This window comes from Talpa europaea (genome assembly GCF_964194135.1).
Source record: "Talpa europaea genome assembly, chromosome: 6".
NCBI classification, from domain to species: Eukaryota; Metazoa; Chordata; class Mammalia; order Eulipotyphla; family Talpidae; genus Talpa; species Talpa europaea.
This window is the reverse complement of record NC_140072.1, coordinates 69,911,280-69,926,116: the sequence shown is the minus strand read 5'-3', so window position 1 is coordinate 69,926,116 and position 14,837 is coordinate 69,911,280. Positions and strand designations below refer to the sequence as shown.

Genomic DNA, 14,837 nt, shown 5'->3' with positions numbered 1-14,837 from the left:
TCACATCAACAAAAAGAAAAAAAAAATCATATGGTAATATCAATAGATGCTGAGAAAGCTTTCGACAAAGTACAACACCCATTTATGATAAAGGCCCTTGAAATTCTCAGGATACAAGGAACATACCTCAACATCATAAAGGCCATATATGACAAGCCAACAGCCAGTATCATTCTCAATGGTGAAAAGCTGAAAGCATTCTCATTAAGATCTGGAAAAAGACAAGAATGTCCACTCTCACCACTGCTTTTCAATATAATACTGAAAGTCCTAGCCAGAGCAATAAGACAAGAGAAAGACATACAAGGAATCCAAATAGGAAAAGAAGAAGTCAAACTATCACTATTCGCAGATGATATGATAATATAAAGAAAACCCCAAAAACTCCACAGAAAAACTAATTAAACTAATAAATCAGTTCAGTAAAGTGGTAGGATACAAAATTAACACGCAAAAATCAGTAGTCTTCCTATACACAAACAATAAATCTGAAGAAATAAAAAAAATTCCCTTTTATTATTGAAACAAAAAAAATCAAATACTTGGGAATAAATCTAACAAAAGAGGTAAAGGACCTATACAAAGAAAACTATAAACACTGTTAAAAGAAATAGAAGAAGACACAAAGAAATGGAAAGACATCCCCTGCTCATGGATGGGAAGAATAAGCATTATTAAAATGGCCATCCTACCAAAAGCAATATACAGATTCAATGCTATTCCAATAGAAATTTCAATGTTATTCTTCAAAGAAATAGAACAGTTATTGATGAAATTCATATGGAATCACCACATACACCGAATAGCCAAAGCGCTCCTGAAAAAAAAAGTAGGGAATGGAGGCATCACACTCCCAGACTTCAAACTGTACTACAAAGCTATAATCATCAAAACTGCATGGTATTGGAACAAGAACAGATACACAGATGAATGTCATCGAATAGAAAATCCAGAAATAAACCCAAAGATTTATGGTCAACTAATCTTTAACAAAGGAGCAAAGAATATGCATTGGAGCAAAGACAATTTGTTCAATAAATGGTGCTGGGAAAACTGGGTTGCTATATGCAAAAGAATGAAGCTTGACCACTACCTCACACCATACACAAAAATCAACTCAAAATGGATTAAAGAACTAGACATAAGACCTGAAACCATAAAATACATAGAAGGAAATAAAGGCGAAACACTACGTGATATGCACATCAAAGACATCTTTACAGACACATCACCCAAAGCAGTGATAGTGAAGGCAAAGATCAACAGCTGGGACTACATCAAATTAAAGAGCCTCTGCACAGCAAAAGAGACAATAACAAAAACAAAGAGAAACACCATCAACTGGGAGAACATTTTTGCACACAACACTAATGATAAAGGACTGATCTCAAAAATCTACAAAGAACTGATGAGACTCAACAAAAACAAAGAAAATTATCCTGTCAAAAATGGGCAGAAGAGCTAAAAAGAAACTTCTCTTAAGAGGAAATGCAAATGACCAACAGGCATATGAAAAAATGTTCAACATCACTTGTAATCAGGGAAAAGCAAATCAAAACTACAATGAGATATCACCTTACACCAGTGAGAAAGGCACATATTAAAAAAACTAGCAACAACAAATGTTGGCAACGTTGTGGAAAAAAGGAACTCTCCTGCACTGTTGGTAGGAGTGCAAACTGGTCCAACCATTATAGAGAGCTGTGTGGAGATTTCTGGACCTACTAAACATAGAGGTTCCATATGATCCAGCAATTCTACTCCTAGGTATTTACCCAATGGACACAGAAACATTAATTCCAAAGAGCACCTGCACCCCTATGTTTATAGCAGCACTATTTACAATAGCTAAGATTTGGAAACAACCCAAATGCCCAAAAATAGATGACTGGATCAAGAAGATGTGGTACATATACACCATGGAATATTACTCAGCATTCAAAAAAGATAAACACATGCAATTTGCAGCAACATGGATGGAGCTGGAAGGGATCATGCTCGGCAAAAAAAGCCAGAAAGAAAAAGAAAAATACCAGATGGTCTCACTCATAGCAGGAATCTAGAAAACTTAAATAAGGGACCAGGAAAAAGAATAACTATAAGAAAGTGAAAATCAAAATCAACAAACAACTATGAACCAGAGACACTCTATGGGGGTTGGGGGGGGGGGGGAAAGGAGGGCTTGGAGTCAAAATAAGGGGGTTGTAATTGTATGGGGAATATAAAAATAAAATTAAAAAAAAAAAACCTTATTACTACAATAAGCTCAAAAACATATATCTACGTTTTAGGAAATTAAGTGTTTTAGTTCTAATTCAAAATGTCTACTTTAAACCATAAATAGGGCCTCCCTGGTGGCACAAGGGGTTAAGCACTGTACTATGCAGTAATTCACAGTCTGCAGCACGAGTTCGATCCCTGGCCTGACTGGCCAGGGAGAAACCCACATGACACAGCAGACCTCTTCTGCCTTACCTGCTGCTCCCCTCAGTAGTGTATTTCGGTCAGTCTGCCTGTTTTGTTCCCCACTGTCTCTGGTGAATCCCCTGACCCCCTGCTTCTCTGGCCTGTATCCCAGCTCTTATATGCATAAATAAATAAATCTTTAAAAAATAAACAAAACCATGAACAGATAATGCAAATGATGGGTTCCACAAAAACTTAAAACTTGAGTTGAAAATATAAAAAATATTTCCCTTGAATTAGGGAACATATTTACCTCACGTAAAGTAACCAAAGTTTTTATATCAATAGTGGCTCTTTTTACAAGCTCTTTATTTTCTTTCTCTAATTCTTTCAGGCGAACACAGGATTCTTTATAAATACCAATCTCTCTAAATAGAGTTTTGTTTTCTTTTTCCAGGTTTCCAATTTTCACATTATTTTCTTCTAATGTGGTATCTTTTATTTCTGCTTGTTGTCGAAGTCTCTTATTTTCCTTCTCCAGTTGTTTCTTATCCTTTTCCAGTTGAGAAGTCTCTTGTTCTAATGATCTGTTCTCTTTTTCCAGCTGTTCTAGTCTTTTGCTAGATATTTTTAACTCTTCTAGGTTTTTTTGCAATGTTTGATTTTCCATCTCTAAGTCTTGTAGTTCACTCTCTAACTGTTGAATTTTTTTATTGCTATTTTCTAGGGCTTTCTGTAACCTTTGATTTTCCGTATCTAAACCTTGGTAGCTAACTTCTAAGCGTTCTGTTTTCTTAAAAGATGCTTTCATGAGTTCTAAACCCTTCTTAAGTTGCTCTTTTTCACTTTCTAGTTCTTTATTTTCTAATTGCAACTGAGCCATTTTCATGCTTGCACACTTCAAAGATTCCACATTTCTTCGAAGTTCTAAGTTTTCCTCATCAAGTTGGGAATTCTCTTTTTCTAGGGATTCTAACTGAAAAGTAAGGTTTTTAAAGCTATCCAATGTTTTTTTTAATTTCCTATTTTCTCTTTCTAGCTCTGAATTTTCTTGTTCTAAGGCATCAGTTTTTTCACAAGTAATTTTTAAATTGGTTATCTTTTTCTGCAACAATTCATTTTCTTTTTCAAGACGATGCAACTCATTTTCAAGTTCTTCTGCTCGTTCTCCTTTTTCCTTATAATGTTCCAATTCTTTCCTAATTTGTCTTTTTTCAAATTCTATCTTGCTCATTTTGCTACTTGTTTCTTTGATAGACTCATGGAGAATTTTATTTTCTTTTTCAATGTCTTTCACTCTTGCTTCAGCACTTATTTGGGACCGCTGCCTTAAGGAAGACACAGTGTGATTCAGATGTTCATTTTCCTGTTCCAACATTTTAATCTAATTCAAAAAAAGAAAGAGCATAAAAAAATTAACATATGAAGAGTTAAATCTTTTAAATCACATAGTTTCCCTTCCAAAAGCTAACAGGTAAATCAAAATATAAAAAACTACCAATATGACTATTTTAAACTCTGATATTCACTGCCATGTTGTAAAGTATGTGTCTTTAGGGAGTTAATAACATTAATGGAACCATTAAGAGAGATGTATTCAATATAATCAAAATGATCTTCAGATCATCATAACTACATGTTTTGAATATGAATACAGCTGATCATACACACACATCTCCTTGAGAATATAAGTCTTTATTGTCATTAAATTTTGCAGTGAGACATCAGTAACTATTTGCTATATTATATGGGTACTATGTGTGTGTATTCTTCAAAAGAATTCAAATTTGGAAACATCAAAATAACAAGTCCCCTGGTACAATTATGAACTAATCAAACAAATTTATAAGCATGACTCAATATAATACTTTCCTCAAAATTAGGTGCATTAAACAATTTGAGAACCTTGTAAAAGTACAGACAAGTTCATATTTAGCTCTAAGAGTTTTTTTCTATAGTTCTATAAAAATCTGCAAATTCACAGGTGGCCTGAGGACTTCATCAAGATAATCTAAAACAGCAAAATTTATTTCAAAAAAATAAAAAGAAACTTAAAGGTAGCAAATGACTTAATTTAGCCAGTTCTCAGTTTCTTTAAGCATACACTGACATAACCAATAAACAGTTGAAAACAAGTATAATAGTGTCTTAAGATAACTGCTGCTGCCACTTCTTACTCTTTAGTGTAGTTAGAGTACAGCTGTGTTTCTCCCAACTCCACTCAGAGACTTTAGAAACTGTATCCTCATTACACAGACATGTGAAAACAGTGGGACTGTGAAATTTTAGACTAGGCTAATTATTAAGAATACAATTAAAAAATCCTAAACTTTCCAAAAACATAAGGGATAGAAAACACAGTAAAATAGGGGGCTCCCCTGGTGGCACAAGGGGTTAAGTCTCAGCACTATCAAGCTATTGGCAGCCACTGCAGCACAAGTTCAATCCCTGGTCAGAGAGCTAATCCACATGGCACAGCAGACCACTCCTGTCTCATCCACTGCTCTCCTCAGCAGTGCATTTCAGTAGACCCGCGTGTTATGCTCTCCACTCTGTCTCTGGTGAATCCTCTCACCGCCCCCCCCACCTCTGGCTCACACCCCAATTCTTATATGCATAAATAAATAAAAATAAATTTTAAAAAAAGAAAATGAGGTAAAACCACTGTTATTTTGAAATCTACAAAATTTGAGATATTTCCCTCAGTGTCACTTTTTAAAATAACTTTTGCTAATAAATTTTAAGATATATTATTTAATAGGATATTTATGAACCTGTCTCTCTGAATTTTCTCTCAGAGTTTCAACTGTTTTTTCAAGTTGAGCTTTCTCCTTCATTAGATCTTTGCTTAAATTCTGACAATTCTGAAGACTTTGCTTCTCTTGAATAACCTCATTTTCCAGAATTTCAACCTGGAGAAAATTAAATCACAAAAAAAAATAGGATGAAATATTTTCCAATGAAGAAATATGTCAAAACAAAGTATAATCATGAATAATGGATAAAAATAATTTTATACATAAATCGTAAAACTTAATAATTTAGTATTAAAATTCAAGTAATAATCCATGCTAACTTTGACAACTGTGTAAAATTTGGAGACATAACTATCTTATCCTCTACATCTTTAAGGGTAAACTACTTCTAAATGCAAAGACAAATTCAACTAAATATATGAAAATTATGTGCTATAAGGAGATTATTATTTCAATCTTATTGGAAAATTTCCTTGGAGTGAGAGGAATTGTAAAATAAAATTTTAATTACAGTCAAGGAATGTCAATGAACAAGAAAGAAAAACAGACTATAAAAACATGAAGGAAAAGATAAGAAATGGTGATATCCATGGAATATTACTCAGCATTCAAAAAAGATAAACACATGCAATTTGCAGCAACATGGATGGCGCTGGAAGGGATCATGCTCAGCGAAATAAGCCAGAAAGAAAAAGAAAAATACCGGATGGTCTCACTCATAACAGGAATCTAGAAAACTTAAATAAGGGACCAGGAAAATAAATAACTACAAGAAAGTGAAAATCAAAATCAACAAAAAACTATGATCCAGAGACACTTTTTGGGGGGTGGGGGCGGGAGGGGAGGATTGGGGTCAGAATGGGGGGGTTGCAATTGTATGGGGAATATAAAAATAAAATTTATTATTAAAAAAAATAAAAAAACCAAATGTTATTTCAATGAAATAAAAATCTACACACATTCTTACATACAAAAAAAAAAGAAAAATACAAAATTTGATAAAAGAAATAGAAGACACAAAGAAATGGAAAACATTCCTGCTTATGGATTGGAAGGATTAACATTATCAAAATTGCCATCCTACCTAAAGCAATTTACAGATTCAATACAATCCAATAAAAAAATCTCAAACATATTCTTTAAAGAAATAGGGCAAATATTGATGAAATTCATATGAATTTAAAAATAAAGCTCAGGCCTCCCCTGGTGAACATCTGACAAAAAAAAAAAAAAAGAAATGGTGATATAAGTTAAAAGAGGAAACAAAAAGAACTGGTTTTAAAATAAAAGAGGAAAGGAAAAAGGGAAGAATAAATACCAAGAAAAAAGGTCTGAATAAAACTTGGGCATATACTTATAATCCAGTTTTAAATTATTTTAATTTATACATTCTGAAGATATAATAATGTGGTTATAAGTAGCTCATCCATGTGGTTATAGTAGCTAATCCATGTTCAAAATATTCCAAATCATTCATTTTCCCATTATTCTAATAAAATGTTCAAGCCAGATAATAAAAGGTTTAGCTACATAAAATATTCTACTTCAAGTTTAAATATTCCTTAAATGATTATATCAACAGTGAACTCTTAGAATTTTAAATCTTAAAAAAGCAAGTTTAAATTTTCTATTTTGATAATAATAGAAAATAAACACACAAGTTAAACAGCCATTCAGTAACATCTTAAAAGCATCAAATCACATATATTAACCATTAATTCAAATTTAATATCAATGTGCATATTCACAAAGTTTTTAGCTCTTAGCTACTAATCTGGTTCTCCCATTATAAACTGACACATATGAATGTTATTTAATTACTCATTGTCATTTTACATCAGAGGGAGTCAAATGGAACACTAAATTTACAAGACATTTTCATATAAGTAATTACTATAGAATCATTAAGAATTTACTAATTAGACTTCAGAACTAATATCAAAATGGAAATATATTCAATTATAATGGCAACCAAAAGGAAACTGTTCCCAATTATAAATAGCTACTACGATGACTGTCAAATATTTGTTAAGATTATTTCTTTAATGGATTAAGATATTGTCAAAATGTTTTAAAACAGTAAAGATATTGCAAGAAAACAGGGAGACTATTCATAATACCTAAGGCAGTGGTTTTCAATCATGGGGCAGAGAGCAAGGTGAACCACCTTGGAACTTCTCAAAAATGAAAATTCTTAGCCTCTACTCCAGACCAATTAAATCAGAAACTCTGGACATGGGTTCAGAAATCTATTTTAACAAGCCTGACAGGTGATTTGATACATACAATAGTTCAAAACCACTGATGGAAAGCTAGAGATATTTTCATAATGAAGTCTAGAAACTCAATTTCTCAAGGGAAAAAGGAGATATGGCTTACTACATAGAGAAGTATAAACTAATTCACAAGAACAAATGTACAAGTTTAATGTAATATTGCTCATAGTGAGTAAGAAATGGAAACAATGTGAAAGCAAATTTTGGCAAGAAGAAATTTTAGAGAAGTGTTTCTGATTAAAAAAAAAATCACTGGGCCTCCCCGGTGGCGCAGTGGTTGAGCTCTGGGTTGCGAAGCTGCCCGCAGCCTCTGCAGCGCCGGTTCGATCCCCGGCTGCAAGGAGAGGGTCCCACATGGCGCGCAGACCTCTCCTGCCAACTGCTGCTCCCCTCAGCAGTGTACTTTGTCAGTCTGCCTGTTCTGTTCCCCACTCTGGCTCTGGTGAATTCTCTCACCCTCCCGCACTTCTGACTGTGCCCAGTGCTTGTATAAATAAATAAATAAATAAATCTTTAAAAAAAAAAAATCACTGTTGTTATATGACTACTTAAATGTGAATTTCTGTATGTACAAAGATGGGCAAAAATAAGTTTTTTTGGTAAAATTGTCCCACAATGAGAGACTATTTTTGTTCAACTATTTCCTAGTTAAAAATTCATGTTTCAAAACGCTTAAATATGTTCTCTAAATACTATTTTCCACAAAGGAAGAAAGGTGATTTTGGAGAAATGGCTCTTTCCAGTCTGGGACAAGAATGTTTAGTAAGAGAGCCCAGAATATTTTCTCACAGCAGAAAGCAAGAAAGATCTCAAGGAGTGTTAATGTTGTCATAACGATTCAGGAAGAATCTTAAAATCTCAGACAGTGCACTAATAGACTTCAAATATTTTTTAAATTCAAAAGTTCATAATATTAAGACAAACAAACTCATTCATTTCTTGGGCAGGAGGGTAATTATGAGAATAAATTCACTGTGGGAAACTTGCAAATAATGGAAAGAATCAGACATTCATACTACTTTTTAAAATAAGTTGCTGCTCAGAATAACCAAAATTGGTGTTTGTTGGTTTTTTTTTTAATGAATAGCTTTTAAAATCCAGTATTTCTTTGTAGAAATACTGCAACTACCAAATTAAGAAGGGATAATATAATTAGAACATCAGGATTTTGGCCGCCTCTGATAAATTAATGGACCTAAGTACACGATTTTCCAAGATAACATCACAAAAAAAGAAACAACCAGATACAAGTCTCCTTATTGAAGTACACACTCTTCATGAATACTTTTAGCAAACACTCAATTTGAAGCTGAGAAATACAGGGGACAGAAGAACACACTGAGTAACACAAAAAGGATGCAATCAGCAAATCCTAGACTGTGGGGAAATTATTGTCTATTAGACAACCTAGTTTCTTTAACAGAGAAACTGCTAGGCAAAAAAAGAGTATACTATAGACTAAAAGAGACTTAAGGGAAATATCAATTGATTGAATGTACTGATCTTATTTGGACTTAGGTTCAAACAAAATGTAAAAAATGATAGCAATAATAGAAATGAAAATGCTCACAAAATTATTAATTTTAAAATTAATGTTTGTGATAGTCACTGTTTTTTCCTAATTCCTTAATTTTTGGGTCTTAAGTAATGAGTATTTAAGGTGAAAAACACCATGTCCAGGATTCATTTCAACATCATCTAGTGGCCTTAGGAAGAACAGACAGGAGTAGAGATAATAAGATTGGTTGTGGGTTAATAATTGTTGAAGTTGAACTAGTAAAGGAATTCACTAACTTTACATTTGTTTATGCTTGAAAATTTACATAATAATATTGGGAAAATAATATTGATGGTTCATTAGATACTAAAAAAATGTTATACCACAGTGCTACTTATTTATATATACACGTATTTAACATTACATTCATTATTAATTTTTGTTTACCTTTTTATTTAGTCTTTGATTTTCCTTTTCAATTTTTAGAATTTTGGAAGTATTGCCTTCTGTAGAATCCACAGCACTCCGAAGTTCTTCTACAGTTTTTGCCAAACTCTGGTTTTCCATCTCTAACTTTAATAACCGACTTGAGGTCAACTCATTTACCTCATGACCCAAGGATTTTTGTGGCGCTATTAAAAAAATGTCAGTGATAAAACTATGTTCATTCATTATTTTTAAAATATTAAGTATCAGTACACTATATCACATGATCCTTAGTTTTATAAAATTTATTTTAAAAGACAGATAATAGGTAAATCTTGAATTTTCAATTCATCCATAAGCATTTTAATGGAAAACAGGCATACAAAATATAGGCTGAAGAATATAGACTGAATTTCAGTTTTAATTAGAGAAATTAACTACTTGGCAATGCCCAAGTCAATTTAACTTCAGCGTATCTTGGGAGACGTGTATAAAATATAGTTATTGCCCTGTGTGTCTTACACAGTCACTGTGTGACTCAAATAGTAAGTGTAAAGCATGTCTATGCTATACCTTCAAAAATTAAAGAAAGACAGTTTAAGGGGAAATATCCTGACATTAAAGATTGGTCATCTCAAAAAAGTCAGAGTTTCTCTAAATCAGTAATCTCTGGTTAAGTGTGAAGAGTAAATTGTACTCCATTTTGCCAAAGAAAATCATCCAAGTAGACTTCTACTACCATGACATTTTTTAAAATACACACATATATATGTAAAACTAATATGGCCCACAAGCGTATGTTCTCTTAAAAATTAAATACTATGAAGTATCCACCAGATTTTAAGAAAGCCTCCATCCTTATTTTCAGCTTTTGTTCTAATCAGCATTTTATTATTAATCTTTTAATTAAAAGCTGGTATACTGGAAAATCAGTTTTTATTTTTTTAATGCTATAACTACATATATCATTTGTTTCAAAGTATACAACAAAATGATTTGATATGTATGTATACTGCAAAATGATCACCAAAATAAGTCTAGTTAACATCCATCGCCATACAGTTACAATGTTTTCCCCTATGCTGAGAACTTTAAAGCTCTACTGTCTGCAACTTCCATCTAACAATATATTATTATTAACTTCCATACACAATACAGTGTTAATTAACTATAATCATGATACAGTAAATTACATACCCAGAACTTATTTATAATGTCATTAAATTTTTAATTTTTTTAAATTTGTCCAAGTATTCTTTAATAAAACTCTATTCATAATGTGTGGGCATGCATTTCAAATAAACAAAATCAGGCTACAATACATTGAGATATCTTAACAATACTTTCAATACTATGACTGGTTTAAAGAAGACTTCAGGTCAGGTTATGAAAAATTAAAATGCTTATGACACATTTTTAACAAATGGCAGAATACCTATGCTGTAAACTTAGGTTAAAAAAGAAACTTGAATGGTAAATTCACACTGATCTGATGACATCCAAAATACCTATGAGTGTACAGAAAAATTCTGAAAGCAAACATTCTAAAATGTAAAAGCAACTTAAAATGTATTAAGCAACTTTAATTTCCTCCTTTATATTTCTCATCATTTTACACAATTTTTACAAGATTATATAACTTTAAAAAAAAAAACACCCAAAACTACATTAAAATGAAGTCAGACTTATTACACCAGCTAAGATCAACTACAAAACAACTGATATAGTGATGATGATAATAGTTAACACTATAACAATAAGATTATGTATAATAATAGTTGACATCAACAAATTCAATCCTCACAGCAACCCTATGTCCAACAATTATTGACTCCCATGTAAACTCTTAACAGTATAATTCTATTTTAGTGTTAACAATTATTTAAGCCTAAATTGCTTTCTTTGTAATTCAATTCAGAAGGAAAACAATAAAAAATTTCTATAAATATTGTAAGAAACACATCTCAGCAAGTTCATTGGCTGAATAGTATCACTTACTATTAATAGGGAATTTACATTGTGCCACAGAATTTGGAAAAGTCTAATGGCAATAAATATGATGAGTCATCTACATAAGTAATTATTCTGTAAACATCAGACTATAAGTACTCTTACAGTTTATGTCTACCTCATCACTATATACTCAAGGCCTAGTTTATTATTTTTACACATCTTAGGTTTTAATAAATACCTGCTAAAGGAAGGAATGCAGATAGAATAATCTAAAACTGGGTAGCTGAGGAATTATGGACCCAATCTAATTCAAGTAAATATGACTTGAGTTTAATTTCAATAAAGTATACCAGTATAAGCATACATAATCCTATAACCACAACTGTGTTGAATGTATATGCCCAGTATTAAGAAAGTAGACAAGTCAATATCGAGTCTTTTTTTTAGGATAAAGTTAAATATGTATTAGGGTTGGGTATTTATATTCTTTTCAATGCGTAACTGGACTGGTTGGTATTTAAATCATAAAATTGAGATTTTATATACTGACAAAAGTATTCAAGAAGATGATTAACTTGCTTTATTCTGGCTGCAAGCTCACCTAAGAATCTTCCCACTGTTTTGACTTACTGTTTTGGTTTGACTATAGTCAAAGAACATGCTGATCATTAATAGAACTTTTATATTTAGTAGATGGCTATATTTCTGCAAGCAAATAAATAAACGTGTTTCAACTTCTTGTGACATTAACATGAAACAGTCTCTAAACAACTAATTAAAGTGGCTATTATCCTGTTGGAAAAGTCAGGACGCATTTTTGCTATTTTTCTAAGGCCATTTATTTATAAAGAGAACAAAGATTAATCAATGATATACTGTCTGTTTTGTTTGACAACCTTTTGCCATCTTTCAGTGAGCTTCATAATTCCTATTTCATAGAAGGACCTGTCTTTATTGGTGATAAACTGAACCAGGTGCTGATTTACAGCCTCATCTGAATTGAACATTACAACCATGCAAGGAGTTTTGAAGAAAACAAAACAAGTGGAAGTCTGATGGTGCAAGGTCAGGCAAGTATGGTGGATGTGACAACACATCCAATCCAAGCTCCAATAATTTCTGACTGGTGATCAAACTTGCATGTGGTCTCGCATCATCATGAGGTAACAGGACTCCCTTACGATTAACGAGCTCTGGATGTTTCTGAATGATGTTTCATTCAAACTGTCCAATTGCCGACAATACACATTTAATTGATTGCTTGGTTCCTTGGCAGGAGCTCGGAAAAAATGGCACCTTTAAAATCCCACCAGACTGAGAGCATAACCTTCCTCTGATGAATATCTGCATGTGATATCCTTGAGGCAAAAAATCACGTCGGGACCATTTGTGCACCACATTGTAGTAAACAGTCTCCTTCTCATCACCAGCTATCTATCAGTCACTTCAAAAAAAGGGATCATTTTCCTCACATTTAATGAGCCTATTGCTGATGTTTACATACGCCGTCAAATGAATATCTTTAAGTTCATGAGGAAACCAAATATCAAGCTTGCTTACATTTTTCAGGTTAGGCATGAACATCTGAATGATGGAATTTCAATATTTCTGCAATGTCTCGTGTTTTGTAACCTAGGTTTGACGCGATCAATGCCTATATTTTTGTCATCATCAAGCTTGGTGGGCCTCTCTGACCAAGGAATATCATTGAGATCAAAATCACCAGCACGGAATTTCATGAGCATAGCTAGTAGTTATGTTCTAGAGCATTGTAACTGAAAATATTATGCAACTTTTCACAAGCTTGACATACGTTCTTCCCTTTACGAAAATAAAACATTAAAATATGGCGAAAATGCGGTTTGGTCCTCCATCTTCAAACTCATAAAATCTGCAAAACTCAACCAAATCATTCCTTTCTTTAGAATGAAGCTAGAACTGTCAAACTGTTAAATGACTAGCAATAACACAGATGTGAATGCCTCAAATATTTCCAAAAGTGAACTAGTGCCATCTGTTGCAAAAATGCACCATGACTTTACCAACAACCCAACACTATACTCAAAAAGTTGAACTGTAGAACATGCAAAGGATGCAAGAAGTGAAAATACATATTACCTTATAAAATTTAGACAGACAGCTGGTTTTCTGAGACATTTCCAACTGAGTAAACTAAAGGATTGCAATAAAATATCCAGAAACATATGCATAAATACAACTTTGAATTCATTTATCCATTTAAATAAAACAATCTGTGAATACCTTCAGCAATTTCACTAGTTCTGGATATCTGTTCCAGCTCCCAGCCAAGATGTAATGACTCATCCATACTTTGTTTCTGTGCCATTTCCAAAGTCATATTTTCTTCCATCAATTCTTCAATTTTTTTTCTATCCATATCACGTTCCTTTTTTTTATTGGCAAGAAATAGGGAGAAAACACAAAGCTAAGAAACAGTATGATTTCAAGTACATGTAATTATTATCAGAAACTGAATGAGGTAAACTTTGAATACTTAAAATTTTCATTTTGAAGGTAATAATCAGCTACTATAATAATTACTGATGGTCTATATACTGATCAGTGTGACATCCTTTTCGAGTGATCTTTGGAGAAACTGTGAAAGCTCTTCCTCATAGGCAACGTATTGGTCAGTGATATAACAAAAGAATTCTGACCCAATGCTCAATTTTAGCAAACTGCTTTATTTTTGTATTTTATAGGCATGTTTATATAATAACTTATTAGGGCTTTTTTTTAATTAGAAGGTGAAATTAATACTAAACATAAAAGAAGCAGGAATTTCTACTACTCCTGTGTGTATATATATAAAATTGGAAGTTTCTAATTTACTTAGCTTGCTATTCTGTTAAAAACTCAAGCATACTAGGGCCTCCCTGGTGGCAAAGGGGTTAAGCTACAACCTATGAAGCAATCCACAGCCTGTGCAGCATGAGTTCGATCCCCGGCGAGGGAGCAACCCACATGGTGCAGCAGACCACTCCTGACTCACCCGCTGCTCCCCTCAGCAGTGTATTTCAGTCAGTCTGCCTGTTCTTTACCTCGCTCTGTCTCTGGTGAATACTCTGACCCCCCATGCCTCTGGCCTGAACCCCAGTTCTTGTATGCATAAATAAATAACTCTTAAAAAAAAAAAACCTCAAGCATACTAGCTATCTCTGTCATTAAAGGGGAATTGCATGCAAGTTAGATATTTTTCCTTAAAGTCCATGTAACTGATTTACCTTACAATACTTACCATCTCCATATCATGCAATTTAGCCTTCAGTTGTAAATTCTCTTTTTCTAATTCATGTAATTTATCAGAACGCGCTCGAGTTCCTTCTAATTGGTCTTCCAACATGGTTTTTGTTTCTAATAAAACTTGATTATCTTCTTTTAATTCCTAAAAATATTTCAAATAGACTTTATTCATCACAAATGTGTTAACATCTATTACTTTTTTAAGCTCTGTAATGTAAAAATTCTTTACTGTAAAACAAGATATTAAGCTATCTTTCT

At 32.7% G+C, this 14,837-nt stretch overlaps 1 protein-coding gene across 5 annotated transcripts in view; it reads right to left on the bottom strand.

Moving 5' to 3' along the window:
* Positions 1-14,837, bottom strand: part of CCDC88A (coiled-coil domain containing 88A) — a gene marked incomplete at both ends in the record, with an annotated part of 140,646 nt that overhangs the window by 56,082 nt on the left and 69,727 nt on the right. For all 5 annotated transcript variants that reach the window (XM_084235087.1, XM_084235089.1, XM_084235088.1 and 2 more), the window contains 5 exons: positions 2,720-3,790; positions 5,181-5,318; positions 9,384-9,568; positions 13,578-13,722; positions 14,575-14,721. In XM_084235087.1, the coding sequence (XP_084091213.1) occupies positions 2,720-3,790; positions 5,181-5,318; positions 9,384-9,568; positions 13,578-13,722; positions 14,575-14,721 (1,686 nt within the window). The remainder of the gene's footprint in view (positions 1-2,719; positions 3,791-5,180; positions 5,319-9,383; positions 9,569-13,577; positions 13,723-14,574; positions 14,722-14,837) is intronic.